Below are 24,529 nucleotides of genomic sequence, written 5' to 3'. Positions count from 1 at the left end.
AGCCGGGAGATGAGACCAAGCGGGACTTCCACGTCAGAGCCCTCAGATGCTGCCTGGAGAGACCATTAGGGGTAAAATGAGGGACCAGCACACACAAACATGGCAGCTGTGCAGAAGTCCCCTTATGTGGCCAGCTGGCCTGGAGCAGAGCTGGCACATGGATCCCTTTGCTTATTTGGGCTGCTCCCCGCGCTGCCAAGCGGCAGAAATGTCGTCTGCTCCTCGTGGCAGGGTATAAGCACTCATCCTCTGCTTCCTGACGCCGTCGCTTTGATCCATGTGCTTTTCCAGCTGTGCCCACCGGCCACGGAGAAACACATCAGCCTGAGTGGATCTCTTTTCCCCTTACAAACGCGTGCACGTAGTCTTGGGAAGTGGGACAGGGAAGAGCGATCCTGGAGCTGCAGGGCAAACCAGCACATCCCTGACAAGGCTTCAGGGGTGTTGGTTATTGGCGGCAGCGGAGATTTCGGGTCACGATACTTTCGCTTCTTAGAAAGATATGCTGTCTCTTCTTTGGTGCCAAACAGGTTTTGCCATGAGGAAAACAAACCTGGAGGTGTGTAAATGACTCTGCCCCTTCTGAGGGCTGTTTCACTTGAGCAGAGAAGATTGACAGGACAAGGGAAACTTAGGAAATTTTATCAGCATTATTCCTGGGGCCGGCCTGTGAGTGAACAGGGGTCAGGTGCTCCTTTTCTGGATCCAATTCTATTGCTTTTGAGCGGTTACACTGTTGTCTCACCAGACCCCCTTTTTTTTCCCCTTTTTTGCCTTTTCTTTTCTGGTGTGTGTAGTGCTGGAACCTGCATTGAGGCGAGCAAAGTGCTCTGCCATTCCCTTCACCTGGGAGGGTCTGAATTTCACCCCTGTTGTAGCAGACCAAGCTGAGGACGGGGTCTGGTCAGAGGATCCTACTGTTTGTGTCGCTCCTGGAATCCATCCGTCCTATTGGGGCAAAAAACCCCTGGAGCCAGCCGCCCACGTGGAAACCAGGCCAGCAAAGCCTGGTCCCCGCTGGTCTGGTCACAGTGTTCTGGTGTCCCAGCTGAACCTGCTGCTCCATATCTGGGGCTCGCTTGTTTCTCCTCATCTCTCTCAGCAGAAGATGCGCTCTCAGGTCCCAGCCCTGTGCAGTCAGGGGATCTGGAGCCTGCTGAAAGTATCGGCCTCTGCTACTGCAGCTGGCATTGTCTGGGCAAACCAAACCGAGGAATTAGCAAAACCTAGAGGGTGAGAAGAGCCACGGGTATCACTACAACCCCGTGGGCAGCTCAGCCGCCTCTCCATGAGGAACAACCGCAGATGGGCCGGGTGAACAACTGCGGTGCTTCCCGCGGCAGCTCCGCTCCGACTGCCGAGTGCTGCTGGGGGGAGCAGGCTCGGGGGCAGCCCTGCTCTGCTCCTGCCCTGGCCAAGTAAGGAGATGATGCTGTGGCTGAGGCTCGGTGATTTGAGGCTGCAGCGCTCATCCCTATCCCTTCCCTCCGCTAAAGCTTGCGGAACAGGAGAAATGAGCCCTGCTTTGTGAATCTTGCAGCCCTCAAGGCAGCCCCAGGATTTGGGGGGCTTAGCTCATAATTTCTGCATAGCTGGGGCTGGCAGCTCAGCATTTAATAGCTGCGTGCCTGGAGGACTGACTATAAAAAGTCATGTTTAGATTTCTGCAGCATTCATCATTTATTTGAGAAAATACAGCAGCAAGCGTGTCGGCAGACCCAAATATGGTAATTGCTCCATTGTCTCTGTCCCAGACAGAGGAATGATCCAGGTCCCAACGCCTTTTTCTCACCCTCACCCACACCTGACACCAGGGATACATCTGTGAAGGCTCTTCAACAGCCACCACTAACTACTGAACTCATGGAAAAGCAGGCCTAGCAATTAGCAGTTTAATGCCAGGAGCTTGGGAATATTTTCTTGTTTTGTGGTTGTTTTGTTTTTCTCGTCCATGTAAGTGGGTTGCTTAAACTGAATTCAACATACACAGGGTCAGCCCTCTCTGACTGAAAGCTGCGTTAATACTATTTAAGTTTAGAAATGACTGGAGGTAAATCAAATTTTGCTTCTGAATAGGAACTTGCATTGAGGGATTGAATGCATTTTAACTAATCCACTTAAAGTCAAGCAGGGACTCAATTTAGATTATTTCTCCTGAGCGAGTCTGTCCAGGTAAGACCTTGCACTGCCTTCCAACCCACCCTGCTTCACTCAGGTAGAGCGGTGTGGCACCAGCAGAATTAAATCCACGTACACAGAACAGAGCGCTGGGTTCCAAAGTGTGAAATGAAATACGAAATATGTATTTGGGAGAATGAAATCATGGTCTGGATGGGGTTTTATTTCTCTCCTTTCTGAACAGCCAGTAGAAATACAACACATATCTATCTGGGGAGAAATACAGTACACAGGACAAGAATTTGAAGCAAGTCCAGAGACAGTCTTTGCTGTCCCTGAGGCAGCACGCAGTGCAGCAGCTGGGTAAGGGTCGTCTTGGGTGATTTTGTGGTCCCACCTGCCTTCAAAAGACTTCTTCATCTATTTTTTTTACAAAATACAGTGTCCTGGTGAGAGTGCTAACTTCTTGTGCATGGTGTTTGCACAGCAGGCCATTACAGGTCACCCAGAAGAACTGGGGCTAATTTGTCACCAAAGCAAAGGAGAGCACAGGTGAGTGACGTGGCCGCCTTCCTTCTTGGTGGGGTTGCTCACGCAGGAGATGGTGAAAGTGCTGTCCTTCAGGTAAACAGAACTTTCATTTATTAGTGCAAGCAAGTGGAATCCCGTATGCTTGATTAGGAGATTGCTTCACCACAAATTAACCCATTTCTCCCTCTCTGAGGTAGGGATTGACCGTGCTGCTTTTCCAGCACCGCTTCTTTACACAGAATCACTTAGGTAGGAAAAGCCCTCTAAGACCATCAGGTCCAACCATTTCTCCAGTGCTGCCAAGGCCACCACTGACCCGTGTCCCTAAGTGCCACATCCACACAGCTCTTAAATCCCTCCAGGGATGGGGACTCTGATGCTGCAGCTGTGCCAGGGCTGGACAGCCCTTTCCATGAAGATGTTTTTCCTGATATCCAACCTAAACCTCCCCTGGTTTAGAAGGGGTTCTTGAAGCCCTTCCTTCTTTGTCAGGGTTTTCCTGGCAAGTGCCATCCCTGGGCAGTTCAGTGTCACAACTCTTCGGAGGGAATGGACCAGCTTGTGAGAGCTGTTACATGAGACAGGACTTGAGGAAGGAGCCCAGGGCTCGGGTACTTCCCTGGCTGGCAGCAGACCTTGTTTCTCGGGCTGGATGTGCTGGCTGTTTCCTGCTGGCCGCGATAACGTGTCGGGAATTGGGAACGGCGGCGTTTGCCGGCTGGAAGCCAGCCTGGGATTATCAGCTCCTCGCAGGGCTGCTGCCCTCTTCCCTGTGGCTAAACGTGCCAGAGGCTCGTGCTGCGTGCTGAAAATGTGCTGGTAACAGGCATGCCTGAAAACACAGCTGAGCTTTTGTACTTGGATATTAAATTTCTGAGAGAATTTGAAAATATAATTAAATTTTACCATAAAGATTTAAAATAAATTTGGATAAATTACAGATACATTTATGCCTGAAAATTGGTGTCAATCTAGTTAAAACAGTAATGTATCTCAGACCGTGGGGTTTCTGTAGTTGTTTTAATGTAGGTCAGGCCACACCAGTTCGGAAAGTGACAAAGTGTTGCTCCAAACTGTCACCTGCTGACATCTGGAGCACATTGTGTGTCAGAACTTGGGCAAATATGTTGGCTAAATTAGGTGTCATTGAGGAGCCAGCAAGGAGCTTCTTTCTCTTTCTTTCTTTCTTTATCTGTCTGTCTGTCTGTCTGTCTTTCTGTCTGTCCTCTGTGACGTGCACAAGCACTGGCTGTGAGACCTTGGTATTTGCTGTGTCTGAAGTGCTGAAGGACTCAGGGACCATAAGCGATGGAGCTGTTTCACCAGCACCATACGAGAGCTCTCCCATAGCAAGTCTCCTCTCCCCACAGGGATGTTTTTGGGTGGCTGTGCCGGTTTGCATTACGCTGACGCCTCACTAGATGTCTCCAGGAGCAACCTGTGTGCTCCCGGATGCATCGCCTGATAAATCCAAGGCTGGAACGGAGCTGGAACTGAGTCCAAGCAGGAGCTGGCCTGTTTGCATGCTGTCACTGCCTCTTCTGGAAATGAGAGCCAATCTCTGCAGCACAACTGGTCTTCTAACCTATTTGGGCTTTGTTGCCAAGAACTGGTGACAAATTCCGTCACGTAACACACTTATAGGCAAGGAAGTGAGGGCTACTCTGGGCAGGGGGAAACATCCCACTGAACTCTCTCTTGGCCTTCTGTCAACCCAGGCATGTTTCCCTCACAGTTTAGGTTGCCAATGAAGCCTGCTACATAAACTACTCCTCCATCTTCTCCTATATCTGGAAACGGGGAAAAAAATGGTAAGCAATAAACCATATCTCTGCTCACAGGAAGGAGGATCACAGCTTCCTTCCAGTGACTTCAATTAAGCTACTTCGGCTGGGCCAGTAAGTTCAGCCCACTCAGCCAAGCAGCAACATCTCTTCTCCTCGTAATCGTGAGTTATCTCACGGAGCTGCAGCAGTGCACTCTGATTGCATCAGCTCCTGTGTGAAGTGCTGATGAGCTGGTTTCAGGTACGGACCCACAGATCGTCCCAGGGATCTCTGCCTCCTACAGGTCCTTCCAGTGCGGAGGGAACAAACAGCCCCTGGCACTGGAGGCTCTTGCACCTCTCCTGCAGACCATGTGTTCCTCTCCTGCTGGCAGTTGCCCTTTCCAGCCTTCTCTAAATCCAGGCACGCTGCCGAGAGGGTGCAGGGGAAGGAGGAGAGGCAGATTTATCTGAAGGGAAGTCACACAGAGTGGCCTGGGAGAGGCCACTGGAATCACCTCAGGGCAGCCACCTCTGCAGAGCTGAGGTGATGGAGGCCCTGGAGGGAAGCGCTGCTCCTGGGTTGGTGCTGCTCAGTCCTTACGAGAGAGCCGGGGATGGCCAAGCGTGCCCCTGGCGAGCCCGAGGACATTGCCAAGCTGGGGGACAGCCTGGGGGGCAGGAAGGTGGCAGGGCTGCCATTCAGGGAATGAGAAGCAGGCGGGCAGGAACGAAGTGCTGGTGTGCTGGATGGAGCCCCCTGTGCGGGCGGGCACAGCCTCTCCCGCGTGCTTGCCATGGCATCCTCCGGAGCACCCCGAGCTCCCCGGTTGGAGCCAGCCTGCTGAGCCAGGGCTGCGGGGACACAATTCCCAGGGCAGGTCCTCACCTGCATCCGGCCCCATCTGCATGCCACGAGGCCTGATGCATCAGCAGGACCCAGGTGAGGCATCCCAGCCCACATCCGGAGCGCCGGGGGTGCCACTGCCTGGCGCGGCTCTGCCACCACCGGCGGTGGCCAGCGGGGCCAGGCAGAGGAGAGTTCCTGTCCCGAGGGGCTTATCAGGTCCTCGTGTTTAACAAGGAATTAGCAGTACTGGGTTAATGGCTGGACTTGATGGCCTCAGAGGAGTTTTCCAAGCTAAATGATTCTGAGGGAAATTGAGAAAGGCAGGAAACAGACGGTGCTTTCATACAGCCTGAGGGAAATAACTTGTATGAGCAGCCCCGGGCCTTGGGGACGAGGGACACGCGAGGGAGGTGGGGGCAGAGACTGACATCCCGCCAGTGTTGCTGGCCTGTGATGGTGCTTTTTTGAGGGCAGCATCCCTCGCAGGCAGGCCACTGTGGAGGGGTCCAGCAGCAAACGGGGGCAGAAGGATTGGTGATGATCCAAGATTTATATTACATTTCATAATCTTTTTTTGGTTTCTTAGACTTTTACAAGCTGTAAACTGTGAACTCTGAATATACCAATATTAGGATCCATTCTGGCACTGCTATTCTCAATATTTACACAGTTACCCATCCCTCTTCTGCATTTCTGAAATTTTTTTGGCTTCAGAAACCTCTTCCCGTGGCAAAGGGTCCTCCAGGGCAATTTCACTCCATGTAATAGGGTTTCATTTGCGTTCGTTTTGAATTTTCTGCCCTTTAATTTTATTAAGCGTTGCTGTTTTCCAGCGCCATCAGGCAGGTAGAAGAGCAGCTCTTTCCTATGGAGCAGTTGTTATTCCCCAGCCTTTCCCCAAGGCGAGGATGCACAGGGGCACACCACCAGCCCGTCCTGTGGCCGCAGAAGGGGAGGGGAGCACCACGGGAGGACGGCCCATGAGGAGACACAGAATCACTCTGTTTGTAAACCTGATCATTGATTTGAGAGCAAACAAGCTGCTGCTGAAAGAAAAAAAGGAAAGAGTCATCCCGAGGCATTCAGCAATGAGCTATGCACGACACAGCCTCAAACCACAGGAAGCCCTGATATCCCATGAAGTAATAAATATTTTTCTATAAATACCAGCGTTTTTATTGCCTCTTTCATCCAGAAAGAACCCTAGTTGGCTTTTATGCGCTGCATACTCAGTTTGGTAATTGCTTCTCCTCGCCACTGAAACACAAGATGTTCCCAAGGATTCACCAGTAGCAGAGGGTTAAGCACTGGGACAAGCAGTTCTAACGGGGGAGGGCTGTCCTGCTCCATCCTGCTTCTCTGGCTCCCACCCCTCTGGCCTTGGTCAGAGAAAAAAGCACATGGAAAGAGGGCCGCAGGAGAAAATACCTCCAAGCCTCAAAAAGGCATATACACGTACAAATACAGGGTATATTGTTTCTTTAGCCTGTTCATTCGTGTGCATATTTAATTGTGAATCAAGAAGGGAGGACGTGGAAAGCTTTAGAAAAATCTGTCTAGGGAAGGGTACAGACCAGAAAAGGGGTGAGGAAGCCGGATGCTGCTGCCTTCCTTTAACCACCAAAGACCCCAAACCCCTCTGGCAGAAGGCGAGCTGGAAATCAGCTCTGTCACGGCCCTGTTTGTTTTCCTAGAGAGCTGAAACACGGGGAGTGTGTCCCCCCCCCCGCTCTCTCCTGTACAACAGGCCTCCCCGAAACCCGGGGCTCACCACGAGCCTGTAAGTGCAAACACTTTTGCTCAGGCTTTTTGGAGAGAGGAGAGAGCTGCCAGCCTTCAGGAGGAAGACACCCGGCGTTATCCAAGGCTGTGACCTTAAGCTGTTTTACCCAAGCAGATGCAAACTTATTTAAATGCTCTTAAATAAAATGGGAGTAGGCATAGCCTAAACTACTGTAAACTGTTTTCACATGAAAATCGCATCAGCTGGGCAGCCTTTTGAACCACCCCGAACCTGAAGCACAAGTGCATGACTGAAAGGAGGAGGTTTGTCATCGCTGCGTGTGGCACTGCCGGGAGCTGACCAAAAGCATCGCTCCTTCAGCTGCCGGCCACCAGCTAGCAGTGAGATCCCGGTGTACACACGCTCCCTGACCTCCCTCGGGGCACGGCTGGTTGGATTTGCTGAAACCAGCTCATTCAGATGGGTCACTCTACGTGGGAGCAGGGCAGGACCGCTCAGGCAGGCTTTCTGCTCACTGGGCTGGCAGGAAGGAGAGAGCAGTGGCAATCAGCAGCGTGTTTAATTGCATCCTCTCTGCGGCTTGCGGAGGATGTGTGTGATGTGTGTGATGTGTGTGTGTGTCTAAGGTTTGTGGGTCAAACAGCTGGTTTAAGCCAGCCCCTGTTACCTCACAGGAGAGAAGCATCCCGGCCGCTGCCTTCAGCCTGGAACTGGAGCTGCGCCCAGCCGCAGCCCGGCGCCGGGCCACAGCAGCACACGCCAGGGGCGAAGGGCGCGGCTCTCTGTGTAGGCAGATTGGCAGGGAGGGCACGGGAGCTGTGCTGGAAAGGAGGGGCCCCGGACTGGAACCCAAGGCAAGGAACCCTCCCACTGCCCTTTGAGACCCACCCGGAGTGCTGCAGGTGGGTTCTGTGCGTGTGGAAGGCAGCAGCAGTGAGACTTGATGGTTCTGCCACGCAGGTGGCCTCTGCTGGGCAGTGCTGCCCAGCCCCAGGCTCACAGTGGCCCCGTCCATGTTTGGTCAAGGCTCCAGGGCCACTCTCAAGCGCAGCCCCCTTCAGCCCTTGGTACAGACTTGGGCCCGCCAGTTGGGGATCGCCCTCCCCGGCAGCTGGATTCTGCCTTGCCGATGTGGATTGACTGTGCTCTGCTTGAATCCCAAATATTTTTCTCCAGAGCTGAAAGCTCTTTGTGAGCATAATCTGCGGGTCCAAACAGAAGAAAATCTCTGTTTGGTCTGAGGAGCAGAACTTGGCGTGGCTTGCAGGGGAAAACGCCAAGTACGCGAGGGCCGTTCGCTCTCCTTGCAGCAGTCACGGACGGCTGTTCCTTAGCTCCGCTGAGGCACATCTGGCTGTCATCTCTGCACATCTGTATCCTGTGATTTACACCGTCTTCTCCCAATGCTCGGTGTGGTTTTGTGCTGTGGAAAGAACAAAAGCGCCTCTTTCTGCCCCTCTGAGAGTCGGCTCTGTGGGAACCTTCCTAGGGCCCGCACAGAGCAAGGGGACCTCCTCCTCTGGAGCCTCCACGGCCCTCTGCGGAGAACGCTCTACGTGGCAGCAAGCGTGGAAGACAGTGGCAGAGGTGACACAAAGCAAACCCTGTGAAGCTCAGCAGCATGTTAGTCACGTCAGGTCTTTAGCAGTTGGGCTTTTTTTTTCCTCGCAGAAGGCTCCTGTGGAAGATAAATACAGTGTTTCTTTCAGAAGAGTAACATCCACTGAGATTCCCTTCCTTCTGTTTCTTCCTGCAGACGGAGACGTTCAAAGCCTGTTCCACCCACACACCGGTTTATCGGTGGGAGAGAAGAGGGAATCCTCCTGTCTTATGCTCCCCAGAAACTGAGACGTTTCAGGAGCTGGTACTCACTATGCTAGTAAGGCATTTGCTAACTTACCTTGTGATTCAGAGTGGGAAACTTGTTCCTGAGCTTCGTAGGCTTCCCATATAGCCCCAGTCTCGATTCCAAAGACAGTGAGCTCCCACCTGGTATTTACAAGCAGCCCTGCAATGGGACCAGAGGAGGCTTACGATGGAGACATGAGTAATGATTTTGCAGTGACTCTCAGGGTCACATTTTCAAGAAGCTACAGACTTCAAAGGGGCATTTAAATTTAAAGGGAGTACTTTGGGAGCACTGTCATAGCGCTCTGTCGTGTCAGCAAAAGGGACTTTCACCCCCAAGCCCCTCTCACCCTGCAGTGGGTTGACTGCTCTCCCATGGCACCAGTCAGAGCCGGCAGTGGGACAGTCAGGATCTCTCTCCTCTGTTGCAGTGACTTGCTGTAGTGTTTGACAGCGCTACAGGTTTCAGAGTTGTTTACCATGGGATAAAACCTGCCCTGCCAGGGGGAAGGGAGTGTGTCCTACCCGGAAAAAACACAAACCAAAACAAAACACTTCTTCCCTAGCTACATCCTAGGCCAATTGTCAGCTCCATTTACTGCCTGGGTGGGAGCTGGCTCTGCCTACCCTGGGCCAACAGGGACACCAGTGTTGCTAAAGTTGTGTGTAGGAGCACACACAGTAGATGTGCAAGAGCAGAGTTGGAAACCAACATCCCGGTCAAGTTCAGAACTGGCAGAAACCCTTTTGGGAGAGGGTGGGTGCACATAATTCACTGCTGCCCCCAGAATGAGACTGTCTTTAACGGGAAAGGTGGGTACCGAACCAAAAATACTGACAGTGATGTTTACTTCCATTTCAGTCTGTGTCCAGCGAGCTGTGGCAGCCCATGGGGAACATGGAGGAACAGAGGTATTCCTTCTGCTCGCCCGTTCATCTCAGCTGAAGGTGGCTCTCCAGCCAAAACGGCAGATCCGTCATGTAACTCCAGGGCCCTTCCTGGGTGATGATGTCTGTGCACATGCACGGGCCCTGCAGAGGCAGCTGTTCCCTTGCGTGTGCACGACGCTCCGGGTTCAGCACAGCCTGTAGGTATTTGTGTCAATGTTCCAGTAGCAATTATGGCATTACGTGGAAGGAAGGAAGAACCGGCCCAGGCTCTCAAGCCGGGGAGCCCCAGCAGAGGAGGGCTGGAGTGGCTGTGCCAGAGCAGCTGGCACAGCTCCCCAGAGGTGTGTGAGCCAGGGCGCCAGGGCGCCCAGCAGAGCGATGGGAAGCAAGAGGGCTCGCACAGGACCAGGCTGAAGGGCAGGCAGGGCAGGCGGCTGCTCATCCGGCAAAAAGTTCAGGGCAGAGAATGAGAAAGGGGGGAAAAATCCCCAACCACCCCCAGCGAGAAACCCCCCGGGTGTCTGAAAAGCGCAGGGATGGCAGCGAGGGCTGCCTGCTGCCGTCACTGGGAGCACCGGTGAGGGGTCACCGGTGCGCTGGGGTTCTGGTGTCAAGACACCGCACGGGCGGTACAGGCTGTAGCCCAGGAGACGATGCCGAGAGGACCCGAGCGCCCCTGCGGTGGCGGGCGGTGCGATGTGTGCGATGCCCAGCGCCGGCGAGGCCGGGCCACGCTGCCTCGCCGCCCCTGCCCGCCCAGGAACCTGCGGGCAGCGGGCCCCGTGCCGGGGCCGTGCTCGCTCTGCGCGCCGGCCGAGGGGCCGCGGCTCCGCCGGGCCCGCCAGCCCCTCCGCGCTGCCGTGCGGCCCCCGCCCCGTCCCGCCCTCTGTGGGCGGGCGGAGGCGGCGCTGCGGAGCCCGGCGGGGCTCGGCGCGGCGCGGGGAGCGGTCGGAGCGCAGCGGAGCGGCCGCGATGGGCGCCCCGGGCACGGCGGCGGAGCGGCGGCGGCTGCAGCGGCGGCGGCGGCGAGGGGAGCTGCTGCGGGGGCAGCTGTGCGCGCTGGCCGCCCTGGCCCTGCTGCTGGCCGGCTGCGCGGCCGGGCGCGGCGGTGAGTGCGGGGCCGCGGCGGGGGGCGGCGGCGGCGGGGCCACCGGGGCCCGGCTGCGGAGGGCGGCGCTGCGGGGGCCGGGGCGGCCGGGGGTCCGCGCCGGGGCCCGCCCGAGCCGGGGCGTTGCGCGCCGGGGGCGGCCCCGGGAGCGGCCCCGGGAGCGGCGCGAAACTTGGCGGAGCTCGGCGTGCGGGGAGGAGCGGGGCCCGCCCGCCACGGGGGTCCCGGCGGGCACGGGGCGCGGGGGGCTCGGCGCGGCCGGAGCGGGGTGCCCGGAGCCCCCCCTGCGGGGCCGGGGCGCTGCGATGGTGCCCGGGGGTCCCCTGCCCACCGCTGCGCAGGGGGCGATCGGAAGCGGCTCGCGTTTTGCCTTGCAGATCCGTGAATGTAAGCAGAATTTACGCCAGGTTTGTTTGCCTTTAAGAAAAGAAGAGCATACCCCTCCGTGACTCGAATTTGCTTTTTAAATAAACAGACGTGTCTGAAGGGTTTCACGGTGTCCAGCATGGTGTGAGGAATGCTCTCATGTTCGGGGAAGAGCACAAACACCAGCTACGGCTTGAGCGCAGCGTTTCTTGTGGAGTATAACGATATTGGGATGGGTTCTTGAGATTTGGGACTCTTATGCCCTCAATTTAATCGAATCGTCTTTTTTTTTTTTTTTTGGTACATGTCTTCTAAAACTTACGCTTTTTCTCACAAACGCGGTGATTGCATCTGAGAAGTAAGGCCAGGAAAAACACGAACATCGTTGTGAGTAAACAGGAGTTTATGCATGTACTGAGGTATATTCAAGTCTGCCAGCATGGAAGATGTGGATGTGTAACGCCAGTATCCATCCTTCCTTTACCTAAACTTCAAAGGCTGCCAGTGTGAAGGTCTGTGGTGCTCTCTTCCCCCTTCCCGTCAGCGGGAAGGTGATCCGTGTCCAGCTGAGCCGACTGGCTGCATGCTGCTGCCTTTGCCACACGAGATATTAGTAGGTGATGTGGCAAGGGTGATTTTCACACCTATTTTGAGAGCGGCCCAGCGTGCGTGCCTCTCTCTGAAGAGCAGTGCTCGTTCCCATCCCCTGTTTTGGGGTCCCTGCCTATGCAGAAGGAGCTCTGTCTGCCGCGAAGGCTGGTGCCGCAGGTGCATTCTTCTGCGCTCTGCCTGAGCTGCTGAAATGTTCCCCAGCTGGTGCAGCAGGCTCGTGTCAGGGCTCTGGCCACTTTGCTTCAGTTTGGGAGCCTGTCTCGCGTTGTGAGCAGAGTTTACCTAAAGTTAATCCGGGAGATGAGGAATGGCGTTCGGCGCAGTAGACCCGGCTGCCGTGCAGAGCCGGGAGTGACAGGGAGAAGAGTCATTTTACAGGTGGAAATTTTCCACAGCGCCCACTGCGTCCGCTGGCGCTGCACGGGCCCAAAGCGAGCGGGCTCTCTGGGGAGCCTCAGATACAGCCTGGTGCTCTCTGGCCTTTGTGTTGTGCTTAGGAGGTGGAAAGGTGTATTTCTGTTCAGCTGTCTTGGTATTTTTCCCACGTGAAAACGCGGGGTTTAAGATTCAGCACAAACTTTTGACTGGGCTGTGGTGTGTTCGTGTTGAGTGGCATCTCTCTCCCTGCTGCCCTGGCAGGAGGCTCCGGGGTTGTTTTCACCGTGTGCCTTTAGGAGCGCACATGGCGTGGGCAACTCCCAACATCCTCGGTGCCAGAGGGAGCGGTGGTAGCGTGAGGCTGGGCACAGGCTTCCCTGGGGTGCAGTGGAGATGCTGCAGTGGCTGCTGCTCCTGGAGAGCCTTGGTGTCAAGGCGCGATCCGGCTCAGAAACCCTAGGCTTGAATCCTCTCTTCACACGATACGTGCTCGTTTTGAGTGCCGCTGTTTTTCTTAGTCAGTCCCCTTCCCCTCAGGCACCGTTTCAGCCGTGGCCTGGATCTGGAGGAGCAGGGCTTTTCGGGTCACTGGTGACCTGTGTGTGCAGAGGGTGTTGAGTGCCAGAGCCTCCTTGTGAGGTGTGTGTACCTGCGCGTCCCCTCAGGAAACAGGCTAGAGCCCTTCTGGAGAGGCGGGTAACCACAGCGGTCTAATCGATAAACCATCTGGGGGAGGCAACGCCAGGGGACACGGCACAAGCTCTGGGTTTTTGCTCCAGTGACTCCCAGTGCTTCTCTGAGGGACTCAGTCTAATCTCTCCATGTCTTGTTTGGCTGGGTCTCGAAAATAAGACTGCTTTGTGAGGTGAGTGTGAGATCTCCTGATGCTAAACAATGCGTAGTAACAAAGTGTTAAAACATTATACCGTTCTATGAGGCTCATTCCAATGATCTCCGTATTGCACAAGGGTCAAGCTTTCGGAAATAGACACAGTGCCGAGAAGAAATCCAAGTTCACACAGTTTGTCTGGGCAGTGATCGTGCAGCTGGGGAGCCTCTTTCTTGCTTCCTGGCAGTGTAACTCTGTGGTTATGCTCTGACATTAAGGAAGTCAACACTGGTAGCTGAGAGGTGTAACTGAGGCCAAACGCAGCCCTGCAGACCCCAAATCCAGCTGCCAACCGCTGGCTGCCCGACTCTTCCGCCCGCGCAGAGAGGGTTGAACAGAGAGTGAAGTTGGGTTTATTTTTTTTTTCCCCCTTCTCTATCCCCTCCATCACTCTGACGCAAATTCCCTCTTCCAGAGGGAGGGAGGAGCAGAGACTTCATTATATTAGACCGTCTTCCAGATCGTAATGATTCAGGTTTTTCAAGGGAGGCTTCTGAGTCAGGCCTTTTACCAGTTTGCTGTCATGGACAGCAGAAATAGCAGGGGCATCAGTCAGTGGGATTTTTCTCTTCTTCTTTGTGTCTGTGTCTTTGGCAGGATGGTGAGGAAAAGCTGGGTCTGATTCTGCAGCCCTTACTCATGGGGATGGGCACATCCAAGCACATGGAGCTGCCCGTGTGATTCAAGCGTGGAAGATTGGGGTTTCTTTTAAGTCTTGTTTTAACTTGAGGGGAGTGAAGTGCTCAGAATGGCAGAGCAGGGCCTGCCAGATGCGTTTTGACAGGCTCTGAGACTTACCCCAAACACGAAGCTCGGGCTGTTTTCACAGGACTGGTATTTGCCTGGTCCTTGTGGGCTGTGGTGTGTTGAGAGCATCCCTGTCACAAAAACACACTCAGAAAGCCTCCGAGCAATCCTGGGTGGTGTGCTGAGAGGTGGGGAGCAAGGATCCTGGGCATGTCTGCCTTGCGCCCCGGTGCTGGTTGGAGGAGCTCACAAGGCTGGAATGAGCCACGTAGGCCGCCCGATCCCAACCGCTTTGTCACGGGCCCTGCCTCAAAGGGCTTTTCCTTACAGATCTCCTTACTGCCAAAATAACACTGAAGAGCCTTGGTGTGAAAGATCCCGGTCCTCTAGCTGAGAGTTAAGCGAAAACTCCCTGATTTCATTTGAATGTTTTGGTTCGTGCAAACCAAGAAACCCAAACCGAACTTTGGAGGTCATGCAGTGAAAGCACAAAAGCAGTTGTTTTCCTCACCTCTTCAGCGGAGCGTAATCCTAGCTCCAGCGTGAGTAATCCTAGCCCAGATGTATTGCTGTAATTGTTGGACCCCTGGATATGGGAATTTACCCTCATAAACTCGGGAGAGGCATCAGGCCAGAGCGTGGTATGTGACCTCTTTGGCAGGGAGCGTGTTTGGCCTTGCAGGAAATGACTTGTTCATTTATTTAGTGCTTGTTCAAGGTCCTGCACCGACAGCTGACTGAGACTGAGCCCTTGTGTTGAGCAGCTCGGGGAGAGCAGGGACGGGATGCGCAGCGCTGCTCGGAGGGGTGAGGGAGCCTGCTCAGAGCCATGCTCGCTCGGCTGTCAGCATCTGCTCCGGGCGCCAGCAGAGCAGGGCTTGCCCACCTGGCTGTGGCTGGAGAACTGCCTTCAGAACTCCCACCTCTCCAGGCCCGTTTGGAGTCCACTTCCTCGAAGCATTGTGGAAGCGCTGGGCTGCGTGCCAGGCTGGCCGCCTTGCCAAGGCTGGGCGCCTGAGGGTGGACTCTGGCACCCCACCGGGAGCCACGGGGTCGTGGTGCCCGGGACGAGGATGCGGGTTGCTCGGGAGCGCAGGCTCCAGCGGGGCGTCGGGGCCGAGGGCTGCTGGCCGCCCCAGCTGCTCACCAGCAGAGAGAACGCCAGGCTGGGAGAGGGCGAGTTGCAGAAAGACTCGGCAGCTGCTGTTCCTGTGGTGCCTGTCGAGGTAAGGTAGGCTTGTGCTGCACACCTGTCTGCGCTGATGGAGCGGTACGGGCTCAGTCCTGCCCTGTCTGTGGCTTGTGGCTGCTCCTGCCCCCATTGGTGCCTCGTGCCTGGGCTCTGGCATGGTGGTGGCCCTAAGCTGAGCCTTCCCAGCAGGTGAACCCAGCAGAAAACTAGCCCAGGATAAATAAAGGAGGTTTTCTTCCAGGCTAGCATGCTGGAACGACTCGGTGAGGGGCATTAACAAGCCGAGATTGAACAGAGAGCCCTTGGGTGGTGGCTGTGGTCAGAACAGCAGAGCTCATGAGGAGGTGGGCATGGCTGGTCGGTTCTGTCCCAGCCCTTTCTTAGTACTTCCCTCCTGCTGCTAATCTTGAATAGTCCGTAATTAGTCCATAATAGAATAATTACGAGTCCATAATTAGAAAAGGCAGGCTGGTCACACTGTCCATTTTTGGTCAGGGATCCTCAGAAGGCTTGGCTGGACCTGTCATGTATTCATGTGTCAGGTATTTGTGTCTGTACACTCCTGGATATGGGACAGGGTCTTGTAGGAGATCAGCATCCAGCCCTGCAGTTGGAAAACTCCCCTCACCCCTGGACCTGACCTGCTTCTAGGTGTTATCCTGCCCCAGGGTGCTTTCCTCTGTTTTGTCTCTGTTCCTTAAATTGATGGCAACTCCGTGGTAGATAGGAAGATCACTGGGGTTTTCTTCTGGTTTCTGTTCCTTCTGGAGTGGTTTAAGTTACCTCTTCTGGCTTTCCTGTTGACGAGCATAGAAAACTTAGTTTTCATGAAGCTTTCTCTAAGATAAAACTTGAAGAAGAGAGCCAGGTTTCACGAAACCTGTCCCCGGAAGCTTCGGAGTTTTGTGTTTGGGAATGAAAACCACGTGGGGTTCGCAGGAGTGCGGAGTCTGAGGGATGCACCTTAGGATCCAGTGCAGCAGCTTCCAGCAGTTCCCGTGAAGCCGCAGGATTCTCCAGGAGCTGGGCCGTGTGGTGGTGGGAGCTGCACCATGCTGTGCTCTCTCTCCTGCTGCTTTTCACAGCCCACAGCCAGGCAGCTCAGCCACAGCAGTGCATTTTGTAAAAAAAGGGGGTTTTACTCTTCTTCTGGCCTTGTCTTCCTTGCCCTTCTCTAGGGCAGTCTTCAGGCTTGGGGTTTTGGAGAGCACTGGGGCTGTTCAAAAGCTTTGTTCTGCTCTGGGTTTTATCAGCAGGAGCCGAGTCAGACCCATGCCAAGAGCCACTGGTAACCTCATCCTAACTTTTTTCCGCTGCTGTGGCTTTATGGGAAGGAGCGGTCGGGCATGCCCAGGTGTGAGCAGTGTGGTTGTAGTCCTTCCATGGTAACCATCCTTCCTGTAGACACGCTCTCAGGAGAGTAGGGTTACACAGTGAGTAAATCCTTGTGGCTGCTCTGCATTGCTCACGGCATCAAAGGGAAATCCTTTGAAAACAAAGTGGTAAATGTGTGTAATTTGCAGCTCCTGAATGGGCTCTCAGCTGACCCTAGAGGGATGCAGGTGTTCTGTCTCTCCTCCCCGGGGGATCCTTGCCCGACTATGAGACTCCTCCAGCCCTGAGCCTCCTGTCCTTGTTACTGACTGCCGAGGGCATCCGGATGGGGAGCTTGCAGTTAGCTGGGAATCCCTCAGGGTCAGGTCCCTCTGTCTTGTCTCACGGAAAACTTTACGTTACCTTTTCTTGCTTCGCCTTCCGCAGAAGGTCAGGTCTCCACAGCAGCCAGCAAAGGAATGTTCAGGTGAGACTGAGACCCGATTTTGTCAGCTTGGAATCAATAGCAGCAGAGCTGCCTGGGCAGGGAGATGGGCGTGGGATGAGCCTGCTGTGCTCGGGAATTTGGGAGGGTGTTGAGGCCTCCGTCACTTTGGCCAGGAGACAGCTGCATCAAAGGAGCAGCTGTACCCCTGTGAGACAGGAAATAGGTGCAGTCCCTGTGTCCGTACTGTGGCATGGCTGGATTTCAGCTTAATGCTCAGATTTAAAAATAGAATGGGTACAACCTCTAGATGCTCAGCTTTTCTTCAGAAGCAGGCTGAGAGGACTCTGGAAATAGGATTTCTCAGTGTGTTTGATTGTTGGAGGGAAAAGAGGGGAAGGGAGTGGGACAGGGTGTTGCATCCAGCAGAAAGGGCTGTGCTCCAGACTGGATTAAAAACTGAAGCTTGATGGGAACTGGAGGTGTTGATCTGGGATTTTCTTGTTGGTTGGTTTGTTTTGTTTGGTTGGTTTGTTTTGTTTGGTTGGGGTTTTTTTTTTGGGGTGGGGTCGGGGGGTTTTTTTTCGTATTGTTGAGACTAGGAGCATTGTACCAAGGACTCCAGGGAAAGGTCCTGGGTCTTGCTCCTCTGGAAAAAGGGAGGCATTGAAGAGGAGTCCAGATGTGGTGTCCAGGGAGAAAGCTGTGTGAGACAGTACTTGCTGGGACTTTATTTGCCTTTTATGGATGCTTTTGGCTAATGTGGAATGTCATCTGCCTATAAGCCTTGCCTGTGGGAAGCAGATGGTCCCCAAGTGCTGGCTGGGACCTGGGAATGGCCTGGAGGAGAGGGGAGCAGGGGGTGTCTCCGCTGTACCTCCTGTCCCACAGCGTCCTCTTGCTCAGCTCTGTTCTGCCCGTGGCAGCCCAGGGCGCGGGTCCTGTGTCGGTGGATGTGAGTGTGCGTTGGGAAGGGGAAATACCATTCACAGGGGAGAACACTCCTGGGCACAAAGGAGTGTTGGGAAGGGTTTGGAGGCGTGGATTTGGTGGTTTTGGGACATTCCTGTGCCTAGCTGCGAGCCGAGCAGCCGCGTGGAGTGGCAGGGATGCACAGCCTGGCCTGACCTTGCTGTTCCTCGATGGTGTGCGCGGTGCTTCAGCTCTGAGCTGGGTTTGTGTCCTCAGGCAGCCAGGCCAGGGACCAGGGCTTGACTTGCAGTGTGGGAAGTGCTGAGTTGACATCAGGTGGTTTCGTGTGTGTGTGAGGTTACCCAGGCCCTTCCTCGCTCCAGCCATTCCTCAGCCCCCGATCGTGCCGGAGGCAACGAGGGGAGCAAGCGTGTCCTCAGGCTGCGAGGGAGGGAAACTGAGGCACAAGAGAACTCCTGGGATTGGCACGGGAGTGACAGGCATGCACGCGGAGCTCTGGTCCACAGTGTTCTGCCCTGTCCCTGTGGATTAACCCCGGGAAGTCTCCCGTGTCCCTGCGGTGGCTCCCTGGCAGCGTCCATCAGTCGCAGTGCCGGGAGAGGAGAAAGATGTGGCAGTGCCGAGTGTGTGCCCTTAAAGGGAACCTTGGTACTCCAGGGCTCATCCTCAGCGTTCGCTCCAGCAGCAGGCAGCACCTATCCAACCAGAACTGCAAACAGATTTAATAACTCGATTGGGAAAGAGCCTGCTGAAGTCCTGGCAAAGAGTCTTTTTGATATGCACGCCAAAAACATGCTAACTGAGCTGCAAACAACTGAAGGGTCTGCTATTAGAGTAATCCTCATTCAGAGATAGACACAACTGTTTTTTTTCCCTAAGATGGCCAGAACATCCTGTAACATAAAGCAGGAGGAGAAACGAGCCTTACATGGACATCCCTTTTTCCTCTGACAAGATCTGCCCTCCGGTTCTCAGAGCACCCCATGACATGACAGTTGATTTGTATTTTTTGAGAGCATGGGGCAGAAGGAAGCTCTTGTACATGAACATTGCCTGTGCTGAGACGGTGCAGCAGTTTGTTTCAGGGAAAGCTGGAGCCGTGGCAGCTGAGCTTACGCACTGTGATGCGTCCAAAAAGGCTCCTAGCACTGGAGTTGTTAAAAAACAGTAGGTACGTGTGATGTTCACCCCCCAGGCTGCTGGCAGGTAGAAAAGAGTTGTTAAATGCCTTGCTGTGGTGGCCAGTGAGTGCCACACGGTTCAGGAGCAGGTGGGAGTTCTGGCTGTGATCACACTTGACGTGTAGGCTCTGTTCCCTGCTCTGCAGAAGGGTGCCTGGTGCTGCAGTGGGGCCTGGGGCAAGGGACGCTGCAGAGCCCTGGGACACAGCTCTGCTGAGTGGCACAGCAAGGAGGGGTCTCACTGATGGGGTGGCACCATGTCCTCTCAAGGATATGGGCTGCCAAGGCACCGTGGGTCAGATCTTTCATCAGGGCACAGGTTTGGTGTTTGGGGTCGTGGTGAGCAGCCCATCCTGCCCAGGACTGAGCGACCACGCTCCTTGCAGGCCTTGTGAAGGCGGAGCCGAGACAGCCCTTGTCCCAGAGAGCTCCTGTCCAAGCCGGTGGCCTGTCGCACACGCAGAGCTGGCTTGTTCCCCAGGTTCCATCAGCCATGCTCACAGCAAGGTGCTGCTGGCTCTGGGCTGCTCCTGGGACAGCAGTGGCATGGGAGGGGAGGAACAGGGAGAAGAGGCAGCGCTTAAAAACACCCTCTAGTTAACTTTGCTGCTGACTGTTGGCAGAGTAAAACAAACTGAGTTTCATGTTCTGTGGATTTATTCTTGTGCTAAATCAGAGGAGGCAGCAAATTGAGCTTGTTCAGAAGTGGAGGAGTTGTCCAAAAAAGTAACCGAGTAATGCAAAAGCTTCTTGAGTGAAGAAATGATCCAGAGGGAAGCTGCAGGGGTGCCTGTCTCTGCAGCAGAGGTGCTCCAGCCCTCTGAGCATCTTCATGGCCTCTCTGGACTTGCTCCAACAGGTCTGTCCATCCTTCTGATGTTGGTGGCCCCACAGCTGGATTCCAGGTGGGGTCTCACCAGAGCACAGTAGTGTTTTTAAAGCCTTGATCGTAGGGCTATTTAAAACAATCCCCAAAACCAAAATAGGCTTTTTGTTTCATTTTATGAAAACCACGTACTGTCCAAGGGAAGCGTGAGTTCCCTTCGCCCCACTCCGTGTCCCTCGGGTCACTTGGGGCATGGCGGGGCTGCGTGTGGGTGGCAGAGCTGTTCGGGACAGGGAGGCTGAGGACCCGAGGGCTCTGGGGCTGGCGTCTCAAATTGTTTAAATTGACTGTGGTGGCACGGTGCCAGCTGACACCAGCTGAGAATCCGGACAGAACAACTTGTCCAAGGTCACCTCGCGGGCTAATAGCAGAGCAGTGAATTAAACCCACGTCTGCAGTGTCTCACTTCAGGGTAAATAAAGAATTGCTTACCACTTCTTGGAGGGTCTGCCCGTCTTAAAGCCTTATAAAGAAAGGATAGCATCCGACACTTGATTCTGGTATGATGTGGAGCACTGTCCTTTTGTTCCAGGATCTCTGGTCAAAAATAGAAAGTTGTTGGTTTTTTTTTCCCCCCTCTGTAGTATTATTTCTTTCCTTGAAACACTTTGAAACATTCCAGGCCAGGCTCATTTCTCAGAGGAGGGCAGGGGTGCTGCTCTGCTGCTTGGGACTGGTACCTGTTGCCTTTGTGCCTGCCTTTTCTGGCAGCTGGTAGGGAACATCCCCCAGGTGGAAAAGTAAGGGTGTAGTTACTGGTTTGGACAGGGGTTGCATCCATGTCATCTACCTTTAGGGACAGGCTGCCTTTGTAGGGATGTGCTAAGGAGCCTCTACAAGCTTCAGTCAAGCCTCAGTACAGATCTGCCTTGAGAGGCTTCAGCAGCCTTGTTACTCCGGTGCCACCCTGGTAAGGGCCAGTCCAAAACCTGCTGAAGCCAAGGATAGTTTTTGATAGTTTTCTGCATTGATCTGTGCTGATTTATGAGGAGCTTCCTGGATGTGTCTAGAGAGGCTTTTATTTTCTTTTTTCTTTTTATTTTTCCCTTTTTCCTTCTTTTAAAGTTTTTTTCAGTCACCATTGTGCTGCTTGGGTATGGGAGAGAGAACAGGAGCTGTGTTACAATTCAGGGTCTGCAGCAGAGCAGGGCACAAGGCTGAGCAGCTGCCTCTTGCAGGAGGGATCCCAGGGCTGGTTCCCTCCCGTGGGACTGGGAAAAGGGATCCGAGTGGCACAAAGGAGAGTGGGATGAGCAGGACATCCCTGCCCCTGAGGCTCTGCCAGCACTGGGGCTGGCACCCACGTGCTCAGCGAGCTTTGGGGTTCGCAGCCACGGCCGCCGCATGCAGGGATGGGAGCTGGGGCTGGGTCAGGGGAGCACCAGGGACAGCCTGGGGCAGCTCAGCAGGGACACCTGTTGACTGTGGGAGAGTGGCTGGCTGAGCCTGGCGGGCCCTGGCAGGCAGGACGGCCCCGGATGTTCTGGGGCGTTTGGGTTTGGATCATCGGTGTGGAAGGGATGTCGTGGGAGGGGATCTGTGGCAGGACAAGGCTTACTTTTTCCAGATAACCCAGGCTGGCAGTTTTGATTGAAATGAGCCTGGCTCACGTTGGTTCTGTGGTTTCCAGGCTGCTCGGCCATGTCCCTCTCTTCCCTGATTACCAGATTTATTTCCAGATATGTTTGCTTACTTCAAATAAATATAAGAAAGAGATGTCCTGAGGCTTCTATATATATTTGTCCGTAGTTAAGGTGGGATTAATTGCTTAAAATTCTGTTTAAGGGCCTGTTATGAGATCAGCAGATAGGAGCATGGGATAAAATGCATAATGAATACATTATGTTATAAATAATGGACACAGCCAGTGCACTGGCATTCCTGAAAGGTAATAGCTCTTTCAATATTTAATTAAGTGGGTACCGTAGGGAAAACACTCTTTGTCACTGAGGTAATTTTCAGCTTGGCTTGGAGGCACATAGATCAGTCTGAAGGAGGGCAGGAACCCACGTGCAGTGGGGGCACCTTGGCGGGCACTGTTCGTGGTGACAGAGTGCTGTGGAACCAGGCTTTCCATGAGGTGGAACCAGGCTTTCCGGCCTTGGTGGGTGCTCCCTCCTGCTCTCCTGCCTGTGGCTGACTTGGGGCAGCTCCAGGCCAGCTCCATTTGCTGGCCAGTGGCAGGGAACAGGACCACGAGCACCCTGCAACCTGTGGAGCATCTTGCTCTCCTGCGTCAATTCCGGCTGCAGGGCTGGGAACCAAGGAGATGCATTGGTGTCAGGAATTCAGTTTTCTGGGGAGGAAGGCACAGCATCAGTCACAGGCCAGCAGCTGCCCTTCAGCATGTTCTCAGCACTGGTAAAAATCATCTCACAGCTTTTCTGGACAGATGCAGAGAAAGGGGGGTTGGCACCGCTCTGCAAGGCCTGGATTCACGCCTCTGTCCCTGACTTCTTGTTTCACAGTTCCCAGCTCCTCCACACTCCTGTCTCAGTATACTTTAAACCCTGTGCTTTTACTCCCCCCACTGCAGCTCTGCACTGGCTGCTGGAGGCTGGCTGTCAGTGAATTGTCCTGAGTGTCACCTCATGTTGGGAGTGGATTTGGGGAGCAAATCCAGACTTGGTGCTGAACAGCGGCGTTGGATATCAGAGCCAGTGTCTTGTCTGGGCCTAGACTCGTCTCCATTCTCCAAGTGCCTTTCCAGCTCTGTGGAAGCAGTAAATAACAACGATTAAACAAGCACCAGTTACAGATTTGTGTGGTGGTGTTGCAGGGAAACACAAGGGGAAAAGAGTTGTAAGGCAAAGGGACAGGAGAAGAACGTGTTTGTGTTGAAACTGGACACAAAAGCTCCCTTTTCCCGCGTGCTTGTTTATTTTTTTGCAAGATCCCTTTTTTTCGTTATCTTTTGTGGAGAAAAGCATGAAAAGAATCTCTCTCTTGTGATGTTTCCCCTATCATCAGAGATACCAGAGTGGGAGCCAGGGCTTCTGATGGCTTTATTTCCCTGTCCTTTCTTTCCTGGAAGGGGTGGCTTGTTTTTAGTGCTCGCAGGAGCCACCAGGCCTGTCCCAGCTGCTGTCCCTGGGAGCTCCTGGATGCTTGCTGTGTGCTTTTCCTGCAGCCTGGCTGCTGTGGAGCAGGGCTGGAGGAGGGACACGGAGCCCACCGGGCACGGGACAGGACCTCTGGTGGCACCCAGCAGCGTGGTGCGGGAGGGGGATGGAGGAGCCCATCCTCCTCATCTGAGGAATTCACCTTGCTGTGCCATGGGTGGGTTTCATGGGATCATAGAATCCCAGAGCGGTCTGTGTGGGAAGGGGCCTTAAAGCTCATCCTGTTCCAACCCCTGCCATGGGTTGCCCCTTCCACTAGACCAGGCTGCTCCAAGCCCCATCCAGCCTGGCCTTGGACACTGACAGAAAATTTTCAGGCAAAGGTCATGGTTTCCCTTCCCTTACCTTTTGTTATTGTTGGTTTTTTGGGGGTTTTTTTGGTGGTGGTGGTTTTTTTGTTGTTGTTTTGGTTTTTGTTTTTTTTTTTTTTGTTTTTTTTTTTTTTGGTGGAAGAGCTGCTATGTTTCTTTTCCCAGCACATTTTTATGGTATTTTCAGACTAAATTTAATTCTGCGGAATTATATTTAGCTGGAAGCATAAAAGAGAGCAAACCAAAATAAAATATTTTATTCCACTAAAACATTTCATCTGACCCAAAACCATCTTTCCTCACACTGTGTCAGCTCAAAATTAGGAGAGAAGTACATAAATGTGGGCTAAGGAGCAGTGACTGTTCGCCTCCTAAGCACAAAACCCCCAATCAAACCCCAGGTATTGGCCCCTGCCACAGGGGTTTGAAATACAACTTGTTTTTTCACTGCTTTTTAGAAGATAAACGCCTTCTCCAGAGAGTTAGCTCTTTCTGTAACACGTTACCCAATCCTTCCGAGAAACAAGGGTCTGTCTGGTAACAGCGAGGCTCTCAAGTGCTGCTTTTTCCAGCCTTGTAAGGTCATGATTTTTCCAGGTTCAAGCAGCCACGGGATCTTGGAACTGTGTAAAAAGTGGCAGTGTTACTGATGGCAGGTCAGCTTTAGATTAATTCACTGCTGCTCTTTTTTTCCTCGCTGTCTACTGCGAAGTAGGAAAATCACAATGTATGGTTTTGAGAGGGACGACCCAGATGTGCAGCCACCTGTAGCATGCTCCTGCTGCTGTGATTCCTGCCTTCCATGAGCGGGCTTTTCTAGTGAAATGTGGGAAAGGGAAAGAGCAGGGGGTCTGGGTATGCTTTAGGATTCCCTGGCATCCCTCACAGGGAGCAGGGATGAGGGGGAGATGCATTGGAAGGAGCTTGGTCAGGGAGAGGAGCTGCCCCAAGGAAGTGCTGGGGAGGAGAATTTGCTTTCCGTCTTCCTTTTCTGCCTCTGAAAATTTCCTTTCTATTTATTCTGGGGCAGGGGGGAAAGTGCTGGCGTCTGCAGCAGGGTAATGTGAAGGATGCTGCTTGAAATTTTCCTCTGTGAAACTCCTGAACTTTTCCTCTGTGACAGCCACAAGAGCAGGAGGAGGCAGAAGCAGAGTTCTCTGGCCAGTATTAGGAGACTGTCCCACGCTTGGGACAGAAGGCAGACGGAACGGGCAGCAGCAGCTCTGTCAGGGGAGACGTGCTGTGCCAGCGGAGCTGCGGAAATCACGCCGGGCAGTCCACGGCTGCCAAGCACAGAG

At 54.0% G+C, this 24,529-nt stretch overlaps 1 protein-coding gene across 1 annotated transcript in view; it reads left to right on the top strand.

Annotated features, from left to right (window-relative positions):
• Window positions 1-10,719: 10,719 nt before the first annotated feature.
• Window positions 10,720-24,529, top strand: part of SLC24A3 (solute carrier family 24 member 3) — a gene marked incomplete at both ends in the record, with an annotated part of 107,554 nt that continues 93,744 nt past the window's right edge. Inside the window, one exon of the mRNA XM_082276707.1 lies at window positions 10,720-10,855. Coding sequence (XP_082132833.1) covers window positions 10,720-10,855 — 136 coding nt within the window. The remainder of the gene's footprint in view (window positions 10,856-24,529) is intronic.

This window comes from Coloeus monedula, assembly GCF_965178545.1.
Source record: "Coloeus monedula genome assembly, chromosome: 2".
NCBI lineage: Eukaryota > Metazoa > Chordata > Aves > Passeriformes > Corvidae > Coloeus > Coloeus monedula.
Note: the sequence above shows the minus strand (reverse complement) of the source record. Positions and strands in the feature narration are given on the sequence as shown.